General features: G+C 52.7%; 1 protein-coding gene across 1 annotated transcript; it reads left to right on the top strand.

The window, feature by feature from the left end:
• Nucleotides 1–3,899: 3,899 nt before the first annotated feature.
• Nucleotides 3,900–20,539, top strand: Ankrd52 (ankyrin repeat domain 52). Its single transcript, XM_052165397.1, has 28 exons — nt 3,900–4,082; nt 4,402–4,485; nt 4,925–5,003; nt 5,191–5,261; nt 6,205–6,405; nt 7,452–7,539; nt 7,831–7,973; nt 8,262–8,474; nt 8,735–8,813; nt 9,064–9,178; nt 9,365–9,447; nt 9,524–9,641; nt 9,827–9,895; nt 10,043–10,183; nt 10,266–10,346; nt 13,028–13,139; nt 13,319–13,390; nt 13,755–13,956; nt 14,044–14,131; nt 14,253–14,370; nt 15,180–15,399; nt 15,547–15,634; nt 15,740–15,823; nt 15,902–16,047; nt 16,139–16,221; nt 16,424–16,506; nt 16,686–16,777; nt 17,108–20,539. The coding sequence occupies exons 1-28, from the start codon at nt 4,056–4,058 to the stop codon at nt 17,356–17,358; spliced, it is 3,231 nt and encodes a 1,076-aa protein (XP_052021357.1). The 5' UTR covers nt 3,900–4,055; the 3' UTR covers nt 17,359–20,539.
• Nucleotides 20,540–20,668: the final 129 nt, after the last annotated feature.

The following is a 20,668-nucleotide window of genomic DNA, read 5'->3' as shown; positions in this document are numbered from 1 at the left end:
ATTTAATCCCAGCATACTGGAACTTGAACCCAGGTCCTCTGGAAAAGCTGGCAGTACTCTCAAATACTGAGCCTCCATACCCAGCAATTTCTGATTTTTAAGGCCAGGTCTTAGTAGTCTATGCTGACCTGCATGTCAAGGCTGTCCTTGAACTCCTGACCATTTCTTCTCTACCTCCTAAGGGCTTGGATTACAGTGTTACCATCCCCAGCAAGCTCCACAAATATCCGTTCAGAAGTTGAATTCAGGACTGTCCTCATAGCGGGCCTTGTCAACAGTTCCATCCCTCTCCACCCATTCCCCCCTCAGAACTCCAGATGTGTGTTTCTAAACCATGGCTTCTTTCTTCCCTGGGAACCCTCTTTCCTGCTCTACATAATACTAGAAAACAACCTCTAGTTCTTCCTCTTCCTCTGCTCAGAGACTCAGTCTGGCGCTCTCTCTGGCTCATCTCCACTCCTGAGCCAGGCCTCAGCACATGACTCCAGCTCAACCCCTGCCTCCGAATCCTCAGGTTACTAAGAGCTATTTTGAGCAGTAGAGAGAGTGCTCCCCTCCTCCTCTTGGGTCATATCCTAGCTTAGCCCGTCATACCCAATGGCCAAGCAGACATCCATGTGACCCTCAGTTGTGTTCCGTTTCTATCTCCTCTCCCCTCTTCCTTCTCCTCCTCCTCCTCCTTTCCCTCCTCCTCCTCCTTTCCCTCTTCTTCCTCCTCCTTTCCCCCTCCTCCTCCTTCTCTTTCTTCTTTCCCTCCTCCTCTTCCTCGTCCTCAGATATAAAGTGCCAGTTCCTGACCCTGATTTCCTAGTCTTAGAAAACCAACAAACAGTAATAACAAAAACCAATACTTGTGTGTGAGGCACTTTTATTTTTTTCAATTTACTATGGATCAAACCCAAGGCTTCAAACAGTCTCATTTTTTAAAAAAAGGTTTACATTTATTTATTTACTTATTGTGTGTACATATAAGCATTCGAATGCACATATGGGTGCCACAGCGTTCATGGTTAAAGAGGGTCTGCTGTTCCGCTGCACAGGTTTCAGGTATTAAGCTTAGGTCATCTGCACCATTTTAACATTTAGCTACATCCTTATCCTCAGTCCTCTTTTCCTTTTGTCAAGATATGTTTTTTTTTTTTTTTTAAATTATCATTATTTTTTGTTTGGCTGGTTGGTTGGTTTTTCCAGACAGGGTTTCTCTGTGTAACCCTGACTGTCCCAGAATTTACGTGGTAAACCACAGTGGCCTTGAATTCACAGAGATCCTCCTGCCTCTGCTTCTTGAGTGCTGGGATTAAAGGCCGACGTGCTCCACCAACACCAGCTCTGTTTTATTTTTGTTTATGTGTAGGTGAGTGTTTTGGGGGAGTTGGAGCACATGAGTGCAGGTGACTGAGGTGGCCGGAAGAGGGCACCAAATTCCGTGGAATTACAGGCGGTGCTTAGCCACCCAGCCTGGACCCTGGGAAACAACTGCACACGAGTGCTCTTTCCCGATAAGCTGTCTTTCCAGCTGCCCCTCAGCTCTCATTTGACTTTTTGAGTTGTTCAGACTGACCCTGAACTCAGTCTACGGCTCGGTCAGGCCTTAAACTTGAGCTCCCCTGCCTCAACCTCCTGAATGGTTGGGATAGCAGGTGTGTATCTCCACATCCGGTTGGTCTCCCACAGTGCAGAAGGTTGAAGCTTCACCTTCATGTATGCTAGGCTCTAGAAACCTAGCCTCTTATATTTTTAATATTATATATAAATATATAAAATATATAATGTTTTATATTATATATTTAATATTTTAATATTGCATAATACTTAATATTGTATATTTTAATATTATATAATAAAACATAGGATATTATATATTTTAAAATTATTTAAAATAATTTTATTTATTTAAATTAATATTTAAAAATAATTTTTAAAATATTTATTTTTATTCCTTGCGTTTGAATGTTTCTGTGCATGTGTGTATATGCCTGGAAAGGTCAGAAGACGTTGGATCTCCAAAAAACGGAAGTTACAGACAATCTGTATTCCCTACATACTGGGAACCAAACTCTGTATAAATAGCAAGCACTTTTAACTGCTGAGCTATTTTTTCCAGCCTTCCTCCCAAATTTATTATTATTTTATTATTATATATTATTATTGTTGTGCTGTTGTTTGGCGGTGGGATTTGAGACAGTGTTGCTATGTAGCCCAGGATGACCTTGAACTCACCGTACCAGCCTTGGGAATGCTGGGAATACAGGCTTACACACTATCCCTGGATCTTCTGGGTTCTGTCTTGGGAAGGGAGCATTGTCAATAGTTGTAAGAGAGTATTTGCTTATTTTATTTATTTACTTATTTATCTATACTTACTTATAGACAGTACTGTTTAGTTTTCACTGTTAACTTGACACCTGAAAGTAATCTGAAAAGAGGGAACTTCAATCGAAGAACTGTCTAAGGTTGCCTGTGCCTTTAATCCCAGCACTAGGGAGGCAGAGGTAGGAGTATCCCTTGGGTTTAGAAGCCAGCTTGGTTTTATATAGTGAGTTCCAGGACAGCAGGCTACATAGTGAGACCCTGTCTTAAAAAAAAAAAAAAAAAGGGGGCCTTTACCGGTGAGCATATCTGCATGTGGCATTTTTATTTCTTTTCAATTTAACTTGTAAACTTGTAAACTACTTTTATTATCTTGCGTGTATGAATGTTTTACCCACCAAAATCTCTGGAATTGGAGTTACAATAGCTATATTGCTAAGTGGATGTTGGGAATTAAACTTGGGCCCTTTGGAAGGGTGGCCTTTAAGTAGCTGAACCTCCTACCCAGCCCCAACACTTTCTCGTTGGCTAATTGATGCAGGAGGTTCCAGCCCACTGTGGGTGGTACTATCCCTAGGCAGGCGGTGCTAAATTAGATCTGGGTTCTGCTTTCAAGTTATGAGTCTGAGTTTCTGCCCTACGTTTTCTCAAAATGGGCTGTGTCCTGGAAATGGAAAAGAAATAAACCCTTTTCTTCTCTAGTTTGGTTTTGGTCATTGTTGTCACAGCAACACAAAGGAAGGTAGGATAGACTGGGGCTCATTAGGTGGCCAGGACAGTTCTTGAACACACAAATCTTCCTGCCTCAGGTTCCCAGTGCAGGAATCTTATACATGATTCATGCCGGGCTCTAAAGCATATTTTAAAAATTGTACCCATCTATCAATCTCTGCTTTTCTTTTTCCCTCGGCCAATTGTCCCTGATTGGCTGCCTCTTTTGACCTCTCCAATGGGTGAGGGGCAGTGCCTCTCTACTGCCTTTTTACCGGGAGAAAACAGTTATTACCCTAACCTGGCAGGGGTAATTATGGAGTTGCTGTCGGGCTTAGAGGCCTTCTCCAGAGCTGCCAAGCGTCCTGCTCTTCGCGGAGGCTTCCTGAAGCAGGAGTCTTTCTTGGGATTTCTCTGCAGCTTAGCAGTCCTGCTATTTTTCTTTCTACCCAGCGGAGACTGGTTCTGGGGCCATCTATAAGCCTCGGGTCGCCACACTCCGAGTTTCCACTCTCTCTGGGGGACTTGGGGGTGTGAGTACGGTCGGGAGGCGTCCGCTCTACCGGAGCATTGTAGGCTGGGTGAGCTCTCGCCGGCTGTTTGCTCCTGAGCTCGGGAGGCATTGGGGGAGCGAGACCCGACTTCGGGCCATGGGCCTGCGGGAGCCCCCTCGGGCCGCCCGGCTGCAGCGGAGGGCACAGCGCGGTCCGCTGGCGGAGCTGAGGAGCCCGCGCGCGGGGCAGGGCGAGCCGCCCCGGCCGTCCTAGCGCTGGGCGAGGACGCCGAGGCCTGGGCAGCCTGTGTGGACAGCGAGCACCCCGAGGCCCGGCCAAGGCTCGCCGCCAGGGAGCGCTGCGGGCTCCCGCTCGCCCGCCCCCCGGTAGGCGGGGCCGCCCTCTCCCCGCAGCCGCCGCCGCAGCCGCCGCCTGGGCCGCCCCGTGTCCCCGGTGGAGCCGCCGCCGCCGCCGCCGCCGCCGCTGCCGCCGCCGCCGCCGCCGCCGCGAGCTCGATGCGGACGGAGCCTGGGCCGGGCCATGGGGATCCTCAGCATCACGGATCAGGTCAGCCCTCCCGCCCTCCCCCACTTCCTCTCTCCAGGCCCCGGCGCCGCCGCCACGCGAGCCCGGGGATGTGCGGCCTAGGCTGGGCCCGAGCCCGGGGTTCCCGCGGCTCCCGCCGCCCCCCACGCCGTGCTCCACTCCGCGGAGTGGGTGTCCTTGGGGGCCTGGGGACCGGTGGAGGCACCGGGGGAATCCGCTGCAGCCAGGACCCCTGTAGCGGAGCCCCTTCAGCGACGCCCCCCTCCAACCTGTGTGCTCCCCCACCTCCCGGTAACGCTGTGGCTCGGGCCCGCTCCCTGAAAGCTGGTTCTCCCTGCAGCCGCCCCTGGTCCAGGCCATCTTTAGCCGAGATGTGGAGGAAGTGCGTTCCCTCCTCTCGCAGAAAGAGAACATCAATGTACTGGTGAGTCGGGAGCAGGGATGATGGCGAGCCGGAATCCGGGCTCTGGTGTTCGGGACCCCTCCCCACAAGTGGGGCGGCTCCGTTTCTCCTCTGCTCTGATGAAACTGCAGCTCTTTCTACCCAGAAATGCGAGCCTGCTCCGCATTTAAGGTTGGTCAGGCATGGAGCACCGACCATGGGTTCTGGGGATGCCCAGAAAAAAACGGTGTTCTCTTCTCAACCATCGGGGTCTGCAGCGCCCCCACCCCTCCTAGAAGGAGTAGGTTTCTCGGTCGGTAGCCCTGGCTCCACCCTCCCAGGATGCTGGCTTTTGAAGCCCGGTATTGGGATTTAAGACCCTGCAAAACCTAGAGGAAGGGAAGGGCTTGGAGTTCTCGTACTTGAACTGGCGTTCAGGATAATTTTTCTCTACAGCTGCTTCTCTTTTCTGCCTTTCCAGGACCAAGAGAGGCGAACCCCATTGCATGCTGCTGCCTACGTAGGCGATGTCCCCATCCTCCAGTTGCTACTGATGTCAGGTGAAAAGTGGGGAGCTGGGAGGTGAGGCACCTAGGGAGGGGAGAAGTCTCTTTAGATCCAAGGATTGATTGCTGGTGCTTGGTCCAAGAATGCCTTTCTGTCCGTTTCAGGTTCCCACTCTGATTATTGGTTTCCTTCCCTCCCCCTCCTCAAATCCCAACAAAATAGGAAATTGTGTCCACACAGGTGCTAATGTCAACGCTAAGGACACACTGTGGCTGACCCCTCTCCATCGTGCCGCTGCCTCCCGAAACGAGGTACAGACCCTACCTCATTTCACCCTTTCAAAAAGGATAGGCTGAGGGCTAGAGGAACTCAGTTCTCTGCCCTACAGACTCCTTTGGCCCACACAGGGAGGAGACCAGAGTTTGGCTTCTCCCTCCTGTCCCTAGAACTGGCTGGTGAAGGGGGGGCTGAGTGCTGCCAGCTGATGTGACGTCAGGGAGAGCTTAACACTGGGCTGGCAGACTGCGGGGGCCCTGCTGCCAGGCCTGAGTGACTCATCCCTCCCTGGGGGCCACCTTAAGTCTGATCCCCCTCTGGGCACTGAGATTTCTCTCCTTGTGATGGGGTGGGGGTGGGGGTGGGGGTAGCGAGATTCTCCTGTCCTTGCCCCTCCAGCAACATTTAAGTTGACTGGACTGCCTAAGGGCCCAAACTCACATGGAATCCTGTGCTCTGGTGTTGTCAACCCTGAAGAGGAAGGGAAGGCCTCTTTGATCTTCTATCAGTTCCTTGGCTCCAGCCTCCAGGGGGAGAAAGCTTGAGGCCAGTGGGAATGGTGTGAGACGAGTTTAACAGGAACATTGGATTTTGGAGAGGATCCAGTTATGTTTGTTTACTGGGGCTATAGATATGATTTTGGTGTCTCTGGAAGGGCTAAGGGGAAGGGTGTTTTTGCCATTGATAGAGCAGGAACACTTGTTTTTCCCAGAAGTAAACTTGGGATGTGTGTATTTGCCTAGGTTGGGTGTGAGTGGAGATTTTTCCGGAGCTGGGTTGGAGGGTGATAGGCTGGAGGAGAGATCCAAAGAGGTTTAAGCTCCAACGACCTGGGGTTTGGAGAGGCTAGGTGTGTAGAGGAAATGAAGAGAGACTGTGCGTGATAGGAAGATGGACTGCCACACCAGCCCCTTCCTGATGTTCTCTTGTGTCACTTCCTGCCCCTTTTGTCTTCTTTTGTTCCTTGCTTCTCCACAGAAGGTGCTGGGCCTGCTGCTGGCACACTCGGCAGATGTGAATGCCCGGGACAAGCTGTGGCAGACACCGCTGCATGTGGCTGCTGCCAACCGGGCCACCAAGTGTGCCGAGGCCCTGGCACCCCTGTTGAGCAGCCTCAATGTGGCTGACAGGAGTGGGCGCAGTGCTCTACACCACGCAGTACACAGTGGGCATCTCGAGGTGAGGAGCATTCCAGTCTAGGTGCAGCCTTCCCGCTCGCTTTCTCCTCATGCCTTCCAGATGTGCTGGGCAGGCGTTGCTCCAGGAGTTAGTTAGACACTCGGGTTCCTGCACCAGAAGAATTATCGCATAGGATGGGAGATGGAGGGTTTCGTGGGGGGTGGTTGTTTGTTTTTGAGATAGGGTCTTACTATGCGTGTTTGGCTGGCCTGGAGCTTGCTGTGTAGACAGACTAGGCCAGTGTTGAACTTGAACTCACTGCGATCCACCTGCCTCTGTCTTCTGAGTGCTCAGGTTAAAGGCACATATGCTAGCATCAGCATTTGTATATTGAAGTTTTCTATTGAACGGGTGTGTGTTACAGGTGCTTGGTAAAGGCTGTGGCATTGAGCTACCCTTTGTAGGCATCTGATTTATTTTTTGTTTTTTTTTTTTTTTTGGATTTTGGTTTTTTCAAGACAGGGTTTCTCTGTGTAGCCCTGGCTGTCCTGAACTCACTTTGTAGACCAGGCTGGCCTCAAACTCAGAAATCCACCTGCCTCTGCCTCCCAGAGTGCTGGGATTTCAGGCGTGCGCCACCACCGCCCGTTGTTGAGCTACCCTTTGAACCCATAGATCGAAAGTCTTTTGTCCTAGTGTTGGCAGTGGTAGGCAAGTGATAGACTTGTATCACCTGTATCTCCAGCCCTCCTTCCACATTTTACCTTGAAATAGCCTTGAACTTACTCTGTAGACCAATCAATCCTGACAGTCGTCCTGCCCAAGCGACAGTGTTCTAGACTCAAGATGCTGAGAGCTGGCAAGCACATGAAGAAGCCCTTGAATTTTATCCAGTGGCATCTTGTTACTGTCTGATCCCACAGTTCTGGTCCTCCAGATGTTCTGCTCAAAAACAGAGGCACCAGCTGTCAGCTGTCACCCCCAACACTGCAGACACAAAGGGAGAAGATTTCGAGTGTATCTCCCTTTGCAGGAGGTCAGAGGCCTCTGTACTTTGGTAGGTTGAGGGCATGAACCTGTCCCGTGTCTTTTACATCCTCATACAGACAGTGAACCTGCTCCTGAATAAGGGAGCCAGCCTGAATGTCTGCGATAAAAAGGAGCGGCAGCCACTGCACTGGGCAGCTTTTCTAGGTGAGAGACTCTGTAGGAAAAGGAGTAATTTGACTGTTGGTATCCCCAGGGCAGGGATAGGGAGTTTCAGCCTTTGGGGGGAGGAGCCTGGGGCCTTTGGGGGGAGGAGCCTGGGGCCTTTGGGGGAGGAGCCTGGGGCCTTTTGGGGGAGGAGCCTGAGGCCTTTGGGTTTACCTTCCACCTGATTGCTTCTCTCCTTCCTTCCCTCCCTTCTTCCTTTCTTTCCTCCCTCCCTCCTTCCCTCCCTCCCTCTCACCTTCCTTCCTTCCTCCTTTCTTTTTTTCTTCATAGGGCATTTAGAGGTCCTGAAACTGCTGGTGGCACGTGGAGCAGACCTCAGCTGTAAAGACCGAAAGGGCTATGGGCTGCTGCACACGGCTGCAGCCAGTGGCCAGATTGAAGTGGTGAAGTACTTGCTTCGGATGGGGGCTGAGGTCAGAGCAGTACACACTGGGTCTAGGGGCTCAGGACAGGGAGTTGGAAGGAAGTCAAAGTCTGTTATAGAGGTTGGGAATGCAGGGGCTGTCGATGTGCTTTCTGGAGGCTAGAAGGGAGTGGGGAAAGGGTCTGCATAAGGCTTACATTACATAGCAGTGCGGTCAGTGTTGTGGATTAGAAGCCTGCCAGGGCTGAGTCGGTCAGTTCCTGGGACTCTTAGGCTAGCTGGCTGCTTCCAACTTTGTTTAAACTGACGATCTTTATCCTCACTCCTGGAAATTCAGATTGATGAACCCAACGCTTTTGGAAACACAGCTTTGCACATCGCTTGCTACCTGGGCCAGGATGCTGTGGCTATTGAACTTGTGAACGCAGGGGCCAATGTCAACCAGCCAAATGACAAGGGTTTCACACCACTGCACGTGGCAGCTGTCTCTACCAATGGCGCACTCTGTTTGGAGCTGTTAGTCAACAATGGGGCTGACGTCAACTACCAGGTACCCGAGAGGATGACATGCACACTAGCACACTAACAGGTCGAGATAGCCTTCCTGAGGAAATTACCCACTGGTCTTGTGGGTAATTAGGTCTTATCAAGGACTTGAGAATGTGGCTAAGGTGTCCATATAACATTTCCATCCTCATTGATGTGTTCCTGAAAGGCACTTTACACATATGTATGTAAAGCATGTACACATGCATACATGTATGTAGAGATAGCGCTTTACATTTAATAACTACTGCTGTGTTCCCACAGAGTAAAGAAGGGAAAAGTCCCCTGCACATGGCCGCCATCCACGGACGTTTCACACGTTCTCAGATCCTCATCCAGAATGGTAAGGACTCAGAAACACCACGCTTTCTTCCTCTAAGGGACTCACACCTAGAGGCCTCCTTCCTCCCTGCCCCTCTTGCCACTCAGAACGGGCATTTGGAACTCTGCCTTTCCCAGTCTAAGGCTTCCCAACAATGCATGCAGAATGCTTACATCAATTCGACATGTGCTAGCACTGGAGTGATCGCTAACTGGTGCAGATGGACTTAAACCTGAGACATGCCTGGGTTGTGTGTGTTTCCTTGCCTCAGGTAGCGAGATTGATTGTGCGGACAAATTTGGGAACACACCCCTACATGTGGCTGCGCGCTACGGACACGAGCTGCTCATCAGCACTCTCATGACCAATGGCGCAGATACTGCCCGGTGAGTTAGGACCTTTGACCCCACTTCTGGACCACATCAGGGCTGCCCATGCATGCTGCTCACACATCAAACACAGAGGTGCAGAGATGCTTGTTAAAGGCACATCTGGCGCCCCCCTTAACCCTAACTCCTAGGGTGGAGGTGGCCACAGAAACGAGCTCTGTAACTGCGTCCTCCTCCTCCCAGGCGCGGCATCCACGACATGTTCCCCTTGCACCTAGCTGTTCTCTTTGGGTTCTCTGACTGTTGCCGGAAGCTTCTTTCCTCAGGTACTTGCCGATGGGCTCGGGGATGGGGTGGAGTCGCAGGGATCCTGGGTGCAATGTGGCTGGTGTGCCCCTGCAGGTCAGCTGTACAGCATCGTGTCTTCACTCAGCAACGAGCACGTGCTTTCCGCTGGGTTTGACATCAACACACCTGACAGCCTTGGCCGCACCTGTCTTCATGCTGCTGCTTCTGGAGGGTGCGTTTCTTCCTCGGCCTTGAGACCTGAGCCAGGGTGTGGGTCCCCACCGTCCACCTGGCTCCTTTCCCTTGAACTATGAAAATAATCACTGTCAGAGTGTTCCGTTCTGTCCTCTCAGCCCCTCTCTCTCTGGATTGGTGGCCATGCTTCAAGGCTTTCACACCAACCTCTTGTCTCTTTAGGAATGTTGAATGTCTTAATTTGCTGTTGAGCAGTGGAGCTGACCTGAGAAGGAGAGACAAATTTGGAAGGTAGATTACTACGCTGGGGTGCAGGGAACTAAGGCTGGTGGGAGGAGGGGCATGAGCAAGGGGAATGGTGTGTGTACTTGTTGACTGCACACCTGGTGTTCATATCTGCCCTTCACTCTTTGACCTGTCCCTCAACATGCTCTCCAGGACCCCACTGCACTATGCAGCTGCCAACGGCAGCTACCAGTGCGCAGTGACACTGGTGACAGCCGGGGCCGGCGTCAATGAGGCCGACTGTAAGGGCTGTTCTCCCCTTCACTATGCTGCTGCCTCTGACACCTACCGGAGGTGAGGCTCCTTCCTACCTTAGTTCTTCTCACCCCTCACACCTCCCTGAGCTGCCCTAACCTCTTTTCCTCCGTTCTGCCAGAGCGGAAGCCCACACTGCTTCCAGCCATGATGCTGAAGAGGATGAGCTACTGAAGGAATCCCGTAGGAAGGAGGCCTTCTTGTGAGTACTAAAGAGAGGCTGCTGGGACGCGCCTTCCCCACAGGACCACCCGGCCCTCTGTCCTTCCACCTATCCTGAGTTAGCACTGCCACGCTGCCTCGTCAGGTAGCCTGCAGTGTGGGGAATGTGTAGGGAAGGACAAATAGGAGAGGCGGCGCCTCTCCTCAGGGAGCAGGGAGCTTCCTAGAAGGCTGGGAAAGCCACACACACACACACACACACACACACACACACACACACACGGGCTGCTTTAACTGAGCGCTTATTTTTCACGTTCCAGGTGTTCTAGGAGCTGAGGTGCTCCTCTTAGCTGGTACTAAGGAGAAAAGATGAATTAAGCCGGGTATAGTGGTGCAAACTTTGATTTTAGCACTCAGGAGGAAGAGTTTGAGGCCAGTCTGGTCTACACAATGAGTTACAGATCAGCTAGGGTTAAACATCAGACCCTTTCTCTCTAACAAAACAAAACAGCAGATGAATTTACTCTAGGGCTTTGGTGGTAGGGGTTTCACTGTAGAGTACAGTGTTAACACTGTTCACAACATCAAGACATGACAGCTAAATGTCTTCAGAAATGTTTGCCTAAAGAGCAAACCACTTGCCGGGTGGTGGTGCTGCACGCCTGTAATCCCAGCACTTGGGAGGCAGAAGCAGGCAGATTTCTGAGTTCGAGGCCAGCCTGGTCTACAGAGTGAGTTCCAGGACAGCCAGGGCTGCACAGAGAAACCCCGGGGGAGTGGGGGGGCAAACCACTGATAAGACTGCTATGACTGAAATTGTGTTTCAGTAAACTTTATTAAACAATCTGAAACAGCCAGGCCTGATGGTACACACCTTCAATCCCAACACTTGAGAGGCAGAGGCAGAAGGATCTTCTCTGTGAGTTCTAGGACATCAAGGACTACAGAGTGAATTCCTGTCTCAAAAAATCTGAAGCACCAGCTGAGTATGGTTGTGGTACACATCTGTAAGCCCAGCCCTTAGTAGATGGGGATAAGTATCAAAGGATAGGAGAAATCAGGATTCAAGAACACCTTGTTTGTAGAATTTGAGGCCAGCCTGAACTACCTGAGACCCCCATTTTTATAAAAGCACCTAGTTTTGTTGATTTCTGCCTGTAGCCTCTAGCACTTGGGAATCTGAAGCAGAAGGATTGAATTCCAGTACATCTCATGCTATGTGGGTAAGATTCTGTTACAAACAGCAAAAAATTCACCTAAAAATAAAGTAAGAACACTCCCCCACCCCCCCCCACCCCCACCTCCTATCTGCAGCGTTTACAAGGTCGGGACAGGAAGCTCTAGGCCTGGACTCCACAGCAAGAGCGTATCTCAAATATATCAAGATGAATTACAATTAATCCTTTTCCTTCTTAAAACCAATCATCAGGTCTTCAGATTGCTCAGCAGGGAGGGTCCCTTGCTCTGCTGAGCCTCATGACCCAGGTGATGGAAGGAGAGGCCTGACTGCTGAGCGCGCGCGCACACACATACACACACACACACACACACACACACACACACACAGTAGATTTAAGTTTAACAAGCAACCCCCAGTCATTCATTGGGAGAATAACTAAGAACCTTCCCACTCACGTAGTGAGAGGTAGGGAAAGAGGGGCCTGAGCGTGAGACATATGCAGACTCTTCTATCTTCGTGGTCTTTCTGTAAATCTTATACTTCAGAAATTTATTTTCAAAAGAGCTGATCATCATGGCACACACTTTTGATCCTAGTATTTGGGAGGCAGAGGCAGAGGCAGATGATCTCTGGTCAAAGCCAGCTTGGTCTATATAGGTACTTCCATAACAGCCACAGCTAGATAATGAGATCCTGCATTTAAAGAAAGAAAAAAAAGTAGTGGTCATGGTGTCACAGGCCTTTCATCCTCAGTAGACAGAGTCAGGAATTGGAACTCATTCTTTGTTACAATGTGAGTTTACAGCCAGCCTGGGCTACAAGAGACTGTCAAAAAGCAAAAGAGAAAGCCAGGAAAAGTGGTATCCCTTAATCTTAGCACTCGGGATGCAGAGGCACATGCATCTTTATAAGATTGGGGTTAGCCTGGTCTACATAGCGAGGGCCAGGGCTACACAGACCCAAAGAAAGGGGGGGGGGAGGCTCAGCTCTGTGACTTTAGAAAGGTTCTTTATCCCCTCTCCTTCAGTTTTCTCAATGCTAGTAGGGATCAAGCTACATCTAGTTCTGAGAATAATTAGAGTTAAATGGGCACATATGAAATGTTTAGCACATAGCATTCGGTGCGTGGTAAATCTCATGGGATCCTGTACTGTGACAAGGGACACAAAGAGCGCTGGGGTGTTGAGAAGAGCACCGCAGGGCGGATGGTTAGGAGGGCCCTGGAGAGTGTGCAACTGGAGAGTCGGACTTCTCCAGCCATGAGGGGAGAAGCAGGCCTGCTGGGTGGGAGTGAGAGTATCCACACACCAGCAAGGCCTGGTGCCAAGCTTTCTAGAAGAGGGTCCCGGGGATAGAGGATGGTGTTGGAGATGGTTGCCCACGTGTGGCCAGAGCTAGGGTTCGAGAGTAGAATTTCGATATCCTACAGGGTAGAAGGTGGCCTGCCGGCCTCCCTTGTCCCTGTCCTCTGCCCCTCCCAAAGCTGTACCTTTGCTGGGCTGGGCCTATCCCAGCCTCACAGTCTGTCCCTGACTCCCCAGCTGTCTGGAGTTCTTATTGGATAATGGTGCAGACCCCTCCCTGCGGGACAGGCAGGGCTACACAGCCGTGCACTATGCAGCCGCCTATGGCAACAGACAAAACCTCGAACTGGTATGTATGGGGGCCCTGGCCTGGGGGATAGGTCTGGAGGCAGGATCACAACCTTCGGGTTTGTGATCACAAAATCGGGTGGGTGCAGTCGAACTGAGAGATTAAGGGATTACTGTGAGTGTGGCAGGGGCCCTGTTAGATGTTCAGAATCTCAACACGTGCTTTCCTGTTCAATGCAGCTCTTAGAGATGTCCTTTAACTGCCTGGAAGATGTGGAGAGTACAGTTCCAGTCAGCCCTTTGCACTTAGCTGTGAGTTCCACATCGTTTCCTCTTCCTTCCTGTTGGAATTGACACTGGTGCTGTGACCCTGTCTTGTTTTTTGAGTATGACTGTGAGTACATACAGCGGTGTGTGTGCGTGTGAAGATCCGAGGGCAGCCTCGTGGAGCTGATCCCTCCTGCCTGGATGTGGGTTCCGGGATGGCGCTCTCAGTGCATCTGACTTTACCCACTGAGCCAACTTGCCAGCCCTGTTTCCACATTCTTGTTGAGATAGGCAGGTTGTCTGGAAGGAGCCCAAGGAACTCGTGGGACCTAGAGCTTTCCCTTGGGTCCCAACAGCAGAGTAGGAGGAGGACTGTCCTTAGCTGTGTGTGTTTCTCGGTTGCCCGCAGGCCTACAACGGTCACTGTGAAGCCCTGAAGACGCTGGCTGAGACGCTGGTGAACCTGGATGTGAGGGACCACAAGGGCCGGACCGCGCTCTTCCTGGCCACTGAGCGAGGCTCCACTGAGTGTGTGGAGGTACTGACGGCCCATGGCGCCTCTGCCCTCATCAAGGAGCGCAAACGCAAGTGGACACCCTTACATGCTGCTGGTCAGTGGGCCCTTTATCACCAAACTCCAATCCTCGAGCAGATCTAACCTGCCTCTGCCCTCCTGACAAAGGTTCCCTTTCTCTCAGCTGCCTCTGGCCACACCGATTCCCTGCACTTGCTGATTGACAGTGGGGAGCGAGCAGACATCACAGATGTCATGGATGCCTATGGACAGTGAGTGTGGCCCGGATTGGAAGATGTTTTCCCCTCCTCAGACCCTCAACCTTTCTCTACTTGGTCCTTGCCAAGCAGCTAAGAAGTGGCGAACCTCACCCCTTGTCCCGCTTGTCCGTAGAACCCCACTGATGCTGGCCATTATGAATGGTCACGTGGACTGTGTACATCTGCTGCTAGAGAAAGGATCCACGGCCGATGCTGCTGACCTCCGGGGCCGCACTGCCCTCCACCGCGGGGTGAGGAGGCTGCTGGGCATGAGGTTGCTCACAGGCAGGTCTTGGGGTAGAAGCGTAGGACCCACCAGTGGCAGGCTATCAAAGAGTGTCTAGCATTTTGTCTCTGGGTCTCACTGGGCCGACACTTGCTCCTCCCCTCCTTCCTGACGACACTCGTTTCCTCTCTCACTCAGCTCATCCCTTCAAGACTGTGTTTTCTACCTACATACATGTTCTGTTGCTACTATCCTGAAAGGGCTGGTCTCTTGTTCTTATTTTCTTTTCCTTCCTTCCTTCCTTCCTTCCTTCCTTCCTTCCTTCCTTCCTTCCTTCCTTCCTTCCTTCCTTCCTTCCTTCCTTCCTTCCTCCCCTCTGTCTCTTTCTTTTTATAGCTAGGCTCTCACTACAGAGTCCTGGCAGGCTCTGAACTATCTAGATCAAGCTGGTTTTAAACTCCCTAGTTTACAAGTGCAAGGATTAAAGGTGTGCTGAACCACTATTCCCAGCAGGCCTCACTATATCACCCAGGCTGGGCCTCCACTCAGGCTCAGGTGATCCTCCAGCCTCAGTCGCCTGAGTAGCCAAGGCTACTGGTGTGCTTGGCTTTCAAAACCACAGGACCCTTTGATGCCTTGTTCCTTGCTCTCTGGTGTTTTGTTCCAAGAATCTCAGGATTGACTGTGGCTATTAAGACTGCTGGTCCCTGACACTAGAATTATTGTAGAGATAAGGATGAATTCCCGCAAGTAGTTCTTCTCCTAGGCTAGCCCCAGCAGGTAGGCACCGGAAAAGATGGATTCTTACCATTTTCACCTCTGTGTGCCCTGCAGGCAGTGACTGGCTGTGAGGACTGCCTGGCTGCCCTGCTGGACCACGATGCATTTGTACTGTGCCGAGACTTTAAGGGCCGCACGCCCATTCACCTGGCCTCAGCCTGTGGCCATACTGCAGTGCTGAGGACCCTGCTGCAGGCTGCCCTTTCCACAGACCCCCTAGATGCTGGTGTCGATTACAGCGGATACTCGCCCATGCACTGGGCCTCCTACACTGGTACTAATGGGGCCTTTGACAGGCACAGGGAGGAATGCTGCAGGAGGGGATCTGGAAGTGGATTGGGGGGCCAAAGACCAATCAGAACAGGCGGGTTGCTGGTATTTGTATTTGTCGCCCTCACCACACTCTCTTCCTCATGCCCAGGACATGAAGATTGTCTGGAGTTGTTACTTGAACACAGCCCGTTCTCATACTTGGAGGGAAACCCCTTCACTCCTTTGCACTGTGCAGTGTAAGCATCGTCTGAGTCGGCCCACTCGCCGTGTGCTGGCCTGGGCTGAGGGTGGGCAGTCCCTCTAGTTTCCTGCTTCTGACGATCCCTCCTCCCCTACTCCAGAATTAATAACCAAGACAGCACCACAGAGATGCTGCTGGGGGCTCTGGGTGCCAAGATTGTGAACAGCCGAGACGCCAAAGGACGGTGAGTGGCAAACCCTCTGGCTTTGGCTTCTGCCCACGCAGAAGAGCATCCCTGACTCATTCTACTCTGGCCCCCCAGGACCCCCCTTCACGCCGCTGCCTTCGCAGACAATGTCTCTGGGCTCCGGATGCTGTTGCAGCACCAGGCCGAAGTGAATGCCACTGACCACACTGGCCGTACTGCACTCATGACAGCTGCTGAGAATGGACAGACTGCTGCTGTGGGTGCGTCGGGTCCACCACGGCAGAAGGGTGGTGAGTGGCATGGCTGCCGGTCTGCAGGAGAACGTCAGTCTTTGTGGTATCTCCTTTGTAGAATTTCTGCTGTACCGGGGGAAGGCAGACCTGACTGTGCTGGATGAGAGCAAGAACACTGCCCTCCACTTGGCGTGTAGCAAGGTACCGCGTGGCCTGGGGTGCCTGTGGAGGCTAGGGCCTGGCAGTGCGTGATTCACGGCGCAGCACTGACCATAACAGAAGCCAAGCTCACCAGGCTACTGACTGCTGAACCAACCGTGCCTCTGCTCACCTCCCTCCCGGTTCCCACCCTGTTGCCTGTTAGGCTTCTGTTCCAAGTCTCTTTTCTGTTCCTTTTCCTCAGGGCCATGAGAAATGTGCCCTCATGATCCTGGCAGAAACCCAAGACCTTGGCCTTATCAATGCTACCAACAGTGCGCTGCAGATGTGAGTGCCCGGGGAAGGGGGCTCCTGGCTGGGGGAGGCAGGTGGGTGACGGAAGCAACCTGCCGCCAAGGGCTCTCTAGAGCTCACAGTATTTGTTCAGTGTCCTTGTCACCCACCTTGGGGTGGCAGGACAGCCTGGCACCCTACTCAGCGTGCCTTCTTTCCTTTTCTCTTCTAAGGCCTCTCCACATTGCTGCCCGGAATGGTCTGGCTTCTGTGGTGCAGGCCCTGCTGAGTCGTGGGGCCACAGTGCTAGCTGTGGATGAAGAAGGTAGGTGGGGACTTTCTCCAAGAGGGTGACCTTGTTGTAAATGAGATTTTCCTCCCAGGGGAGCGAGTGAGAGCAGGGACACATCACCAGTGTCTGGGTCTCCCAGGGGCATCTGATGGAACCAGATGGATCTGGCAGGGTCAGGCCGTCCTCCCACGCACCCCGTATGCTGCCCTTTGCCCTGGGCCCTTGCCACCTGGTTTTCTGGCTACTGTGGGCGTTTGCCTCCCTTGACTTCTTTCCACAGCTAGAGAGCTCAGGGCCTAGAAGGGCAGGTGGGGGCTGGAATACAGGACCCTGAGCCTCAGTTCTCCCCGCTTGGCCCCACAGGTCACACCCCAGCACTGGCCTGCGCTCCCAACAAAGATGTGGCAGACTGCCTGGCCTTGATCCTTTCCACCATGAAGCCTTTCCCGCCCAAGGACGCTGTCAGTCCTTTCAGCTTCAGCCTGCTCAAGAACTGCGGCATCGCAGCCGCCAAGACGGTGGGTGGCTGTGGCGCCCTGCCTCACGGGGCCTCCTGTCCCTACAGCCAGGAGCGGCATGGCGCCATTGGGTTAGATGGCTGCTACTCAGAGTAGCCCCCTCCAGTGTCCCTCTCCCTGCCGGTGGCTTGATATCTTATTCTATTTATTTAGAAAAAAAGTCTAAACATTTAGGGCACTTTAAAGGAGAACACGACTGGGTGGGGGGGCAGAGGGGAGGAAGCACTGGGGAGCAGTTGCTTGACCTTTCCCGTACCATCCTGGCCTGGCAGAGGTCAGGGACCTACAGGGAGCACCCTAGGCTCTTGGTACCCCCAGGGCAATCCCTTCTGCCAAGTGTCCCAAAATGATTGCTAAATGCCTGGCTCCCCCTTTGACTCCATCTCTGTTTCCTGTTTGCTGCCAGCTCCCCCTGACTCTTCCCTCCGACTCTCCTCTGTGTCCCCTCTCCCCTCACCTCTGCTGCCAGGCAGACCCGTCTCTTCTTCCATACCCATCACTGCCTCCCTGCTTGGCCCCCATCCCTGCAGCAGTGAGAAGCCTTAATTTCTGGTACTGTGTGAGCACTCTGGGGGTGTCCCCCCTTCCCCTTCAGGGGCAGCTAGAGGATGGGGGGAGGGTATTTAGCACTGGGGCCTAGAGCTTCCCCCCCATATCCTATCACCCCTAAAATTCAAATGCAAACACTTGAAGCAGCAACTACTGAACCTGGCCCAGAACTTGCGCTCTCCCCCTCCCGGCTCCTCATGTGCAAACCAAGGGCTGCCTCCGCCCCACAGCCTGCTCCTGCCTCCCACTTCTGGCCTGGCCCTAACCACGCACTTTAACCTTGCTTATTTCTTTTAACTTCTTTTGGGGGAGGGGAGCCTGTGGCCATCCCCTCCCTGGCTCTCTTCTCCTTGAACTTTTGAGGCTTGTCATGAATTTTTAAGTAAGCATTTTATTCTTTAGGGGAAGAAACAAATTGATATCCTGCCCATTTCAAAACTACAGCCCTAGTATATGTCCTGTGTTTCAGGCATGTGTTTGCATGTGATTGGAGGTAGGGACCACGTTCTTCCTCCTGTGTCCCCCCAACCCCAGAGTTTTCCCTGCCCCGTGTCTGTCTCTACCTTCTGTCATGTCCGAGAGTACCCACTGCCCCAGTCACTCCTGATATGAAGCCAAAGATGGTGGGAAGGGCAGGGGCAGTGTGGGGACCTCTTGTTAGGGAAGCAGGCCTTCCTCCGTGGGAGGTGGGAGCACTGGTCAAGGGAGCAGCAGACAGACACTGCGGCTCAGGTCGGTCCCCGCCCTCCCAGCACAGGAGAGAGATGGCTGAGTAGACGCTGCACTGAGAAAGTTCTGGGACATAGCCAAGAAGCCAGACTGGGCTGGAATGGGAGGGCGGTGTTCTCTTCAAATGTAGCATTGCATCTGGCCCTGGTCCCTTCAGATGCCCTGTCCATCTCCTTGGTGAGCCTCTGCACGGTTGAACCCAATCCCATAACCCAGTGTCCCTTCCTCACACGCAATACCTCAGCCAGGGGCCACGACACAGAACTTGAATAGAGGCCCTGCCTCCACCCCAGCGCAACCTTGCCCAGCTTGGCTGCCGGCAGCTGCCCCTGAGAACTGAGAACTGGATGGGCCTCGTTTACACAGCACAGGGGTCTCCCCTGGGATCCTCCACCTCCTTCCCACCCACGATTGCGTCACCCACATTCTTACCCATTTTTCAGTTGTGTCCCTTGAATGTCTCGCCCCACTTGCCAGGGGTGAGCTGAGGGGAGAGGGGCCGTCCCAGGGAGCCCTTCCTCCCGACAGATAGCCTGCACCATACCTCATGCTGGTCCCAGAAGCCTGGGGTGTTTGCCTGAATCTTTCCTTTTCATGGTCCCTGCTTAGCTTTCTGTCTTGCTGTCCCCAACCCTCAGATCCTAAACCATTTCAAGGCTTCCAAATGACCATTATTGGTGAGAAGGATTGTGCAGCTTTTAGTTTTTATTTTTTGTTTTCAAAGCCAAAGGGCCTTGCAATGCCCCTCTTGCCCACACCCCTTCATGCCCTCTCCTTCCCTATACGACAATCAATGTGACCTCTCTTAAGGGCTGCCGCCCCCACCCCCACCCTGCTGGTTCTGCAAAGCTTGTCCCCTAACTTCAATTCTCTCCTAAAATCTTCCCATTTCACACCCGCCCCCCTCATCTTGGTGCTGGGAATGAGGTGGTGGGGGATGGGGAGCAGGGAAGCTTTCCCAGGACGACTGGGGTATTGGTCGGTCGTGTTCTCCTTTATCAATGCTTGGTGAGGACAGAGGAGAGTCTGAGGGTTGTCAGGAGCCCCGTTGGTTTTGCTAGATGAGATTTCTGGTGGCTGTCTGTTCCCTGCTGTCCTGGGCGCACTGTCAGCGATGCTGGGAAGATGGCAGGGGTCCTCTGTCCCTCCTCATGTGGCTGTGAGGAGGCCTGGAGGACAAGCAGCCTCCTCTCCTTATGCCAAAGGAAATCCCGCACCCCACCCTGGGCTTCCCAGCCCCTAGTGTTTTTTGAAGCATTTTGACCATTCTCATGGCCACTGCATATTTATTTTAATGTTAAGATTTTTTTTTAAAAAAACAAACCTCTTTGACTTAAACGGGTGTGGAGAAGTTAAGCAGGCAGAATCCCCCCAATCTTAGGGGTTGGGTGGGGAGGGAGCCTCTCCTTCCCTCTCCCTCTCCTCCCCTCCCCTCCCCACCGCAGCTCTAAAGCACTTGCTTCAAGTAATAAGCACTTTTGTGAAAAGGCCTATTTACGTGAGGACCCTGGGGACAGCCCTAGGTCCCAGCAAAGGAGACAGAGCGAGGGCTACATAGGAGACAGGGAAACAGACATGGGAATCAGAGGGCGACACGAAAAGAGCCAGTTTTTAGTTTCTGATTTTGGGGGGATGTTTCTGATTGGGCGGTGGCTTTGGTAGGTTTGTGTACTTCTGAAAAACAAATGGCACAAACTGTGGGTCCCAGAGTGACCAGCAGATCCGGTCACTGCCACTGTCCAACTGAGACTCCGAGACTGACGGGCGACCTCCCCCACCCGTGGCCCCCCGAGCCATAGGACTGCTGAAAACCACTGAATGTACAGCCCAGGTTGGGGTGGGAGCTGCCCCTGGGGGAGGGGGCTTCTCCTTTTGTTTGGTGCTGTGGGGGGTGGGAAGCATGAGACTGAGGGACTGCCACCCCACGTAGACACGTGTTCTTGGGGTGGAGGGGCTGAGGAGGGCGGCCTCCCTTTAACCCCAGCCATGGCCCTCCCCCTTCCTCACCCCTATCCGTTCTGACTGTAAGTCCAGCTCACCTTTGCCTTCAATATGTAACCAAAGGAAAACTCAACACTGTCTCCACCGCCGTCTGCCCACCCGAGCTCCTTCTTCCTCCCTGGATCAG

The sequence above is a fragment of the Apodemus sylvaticus genome, chromosome 20 (assembly GCF_947179515.1).
Source record: "Apodemus sylvaticus chromosome 20, mApoSyl1.1, whole genome shotgun sequence".
NCBI lineage: Eukaryota > Metazoa > Chordata > Mammalia > Rodentia > Muridae > Apodemus > Apodemus sylvaticus.
The sequence above is the reverse complement of the archived record's forward strand: the minus strand, read 5'-3'. Positions and strand labels throughout refer to the sequence as shown.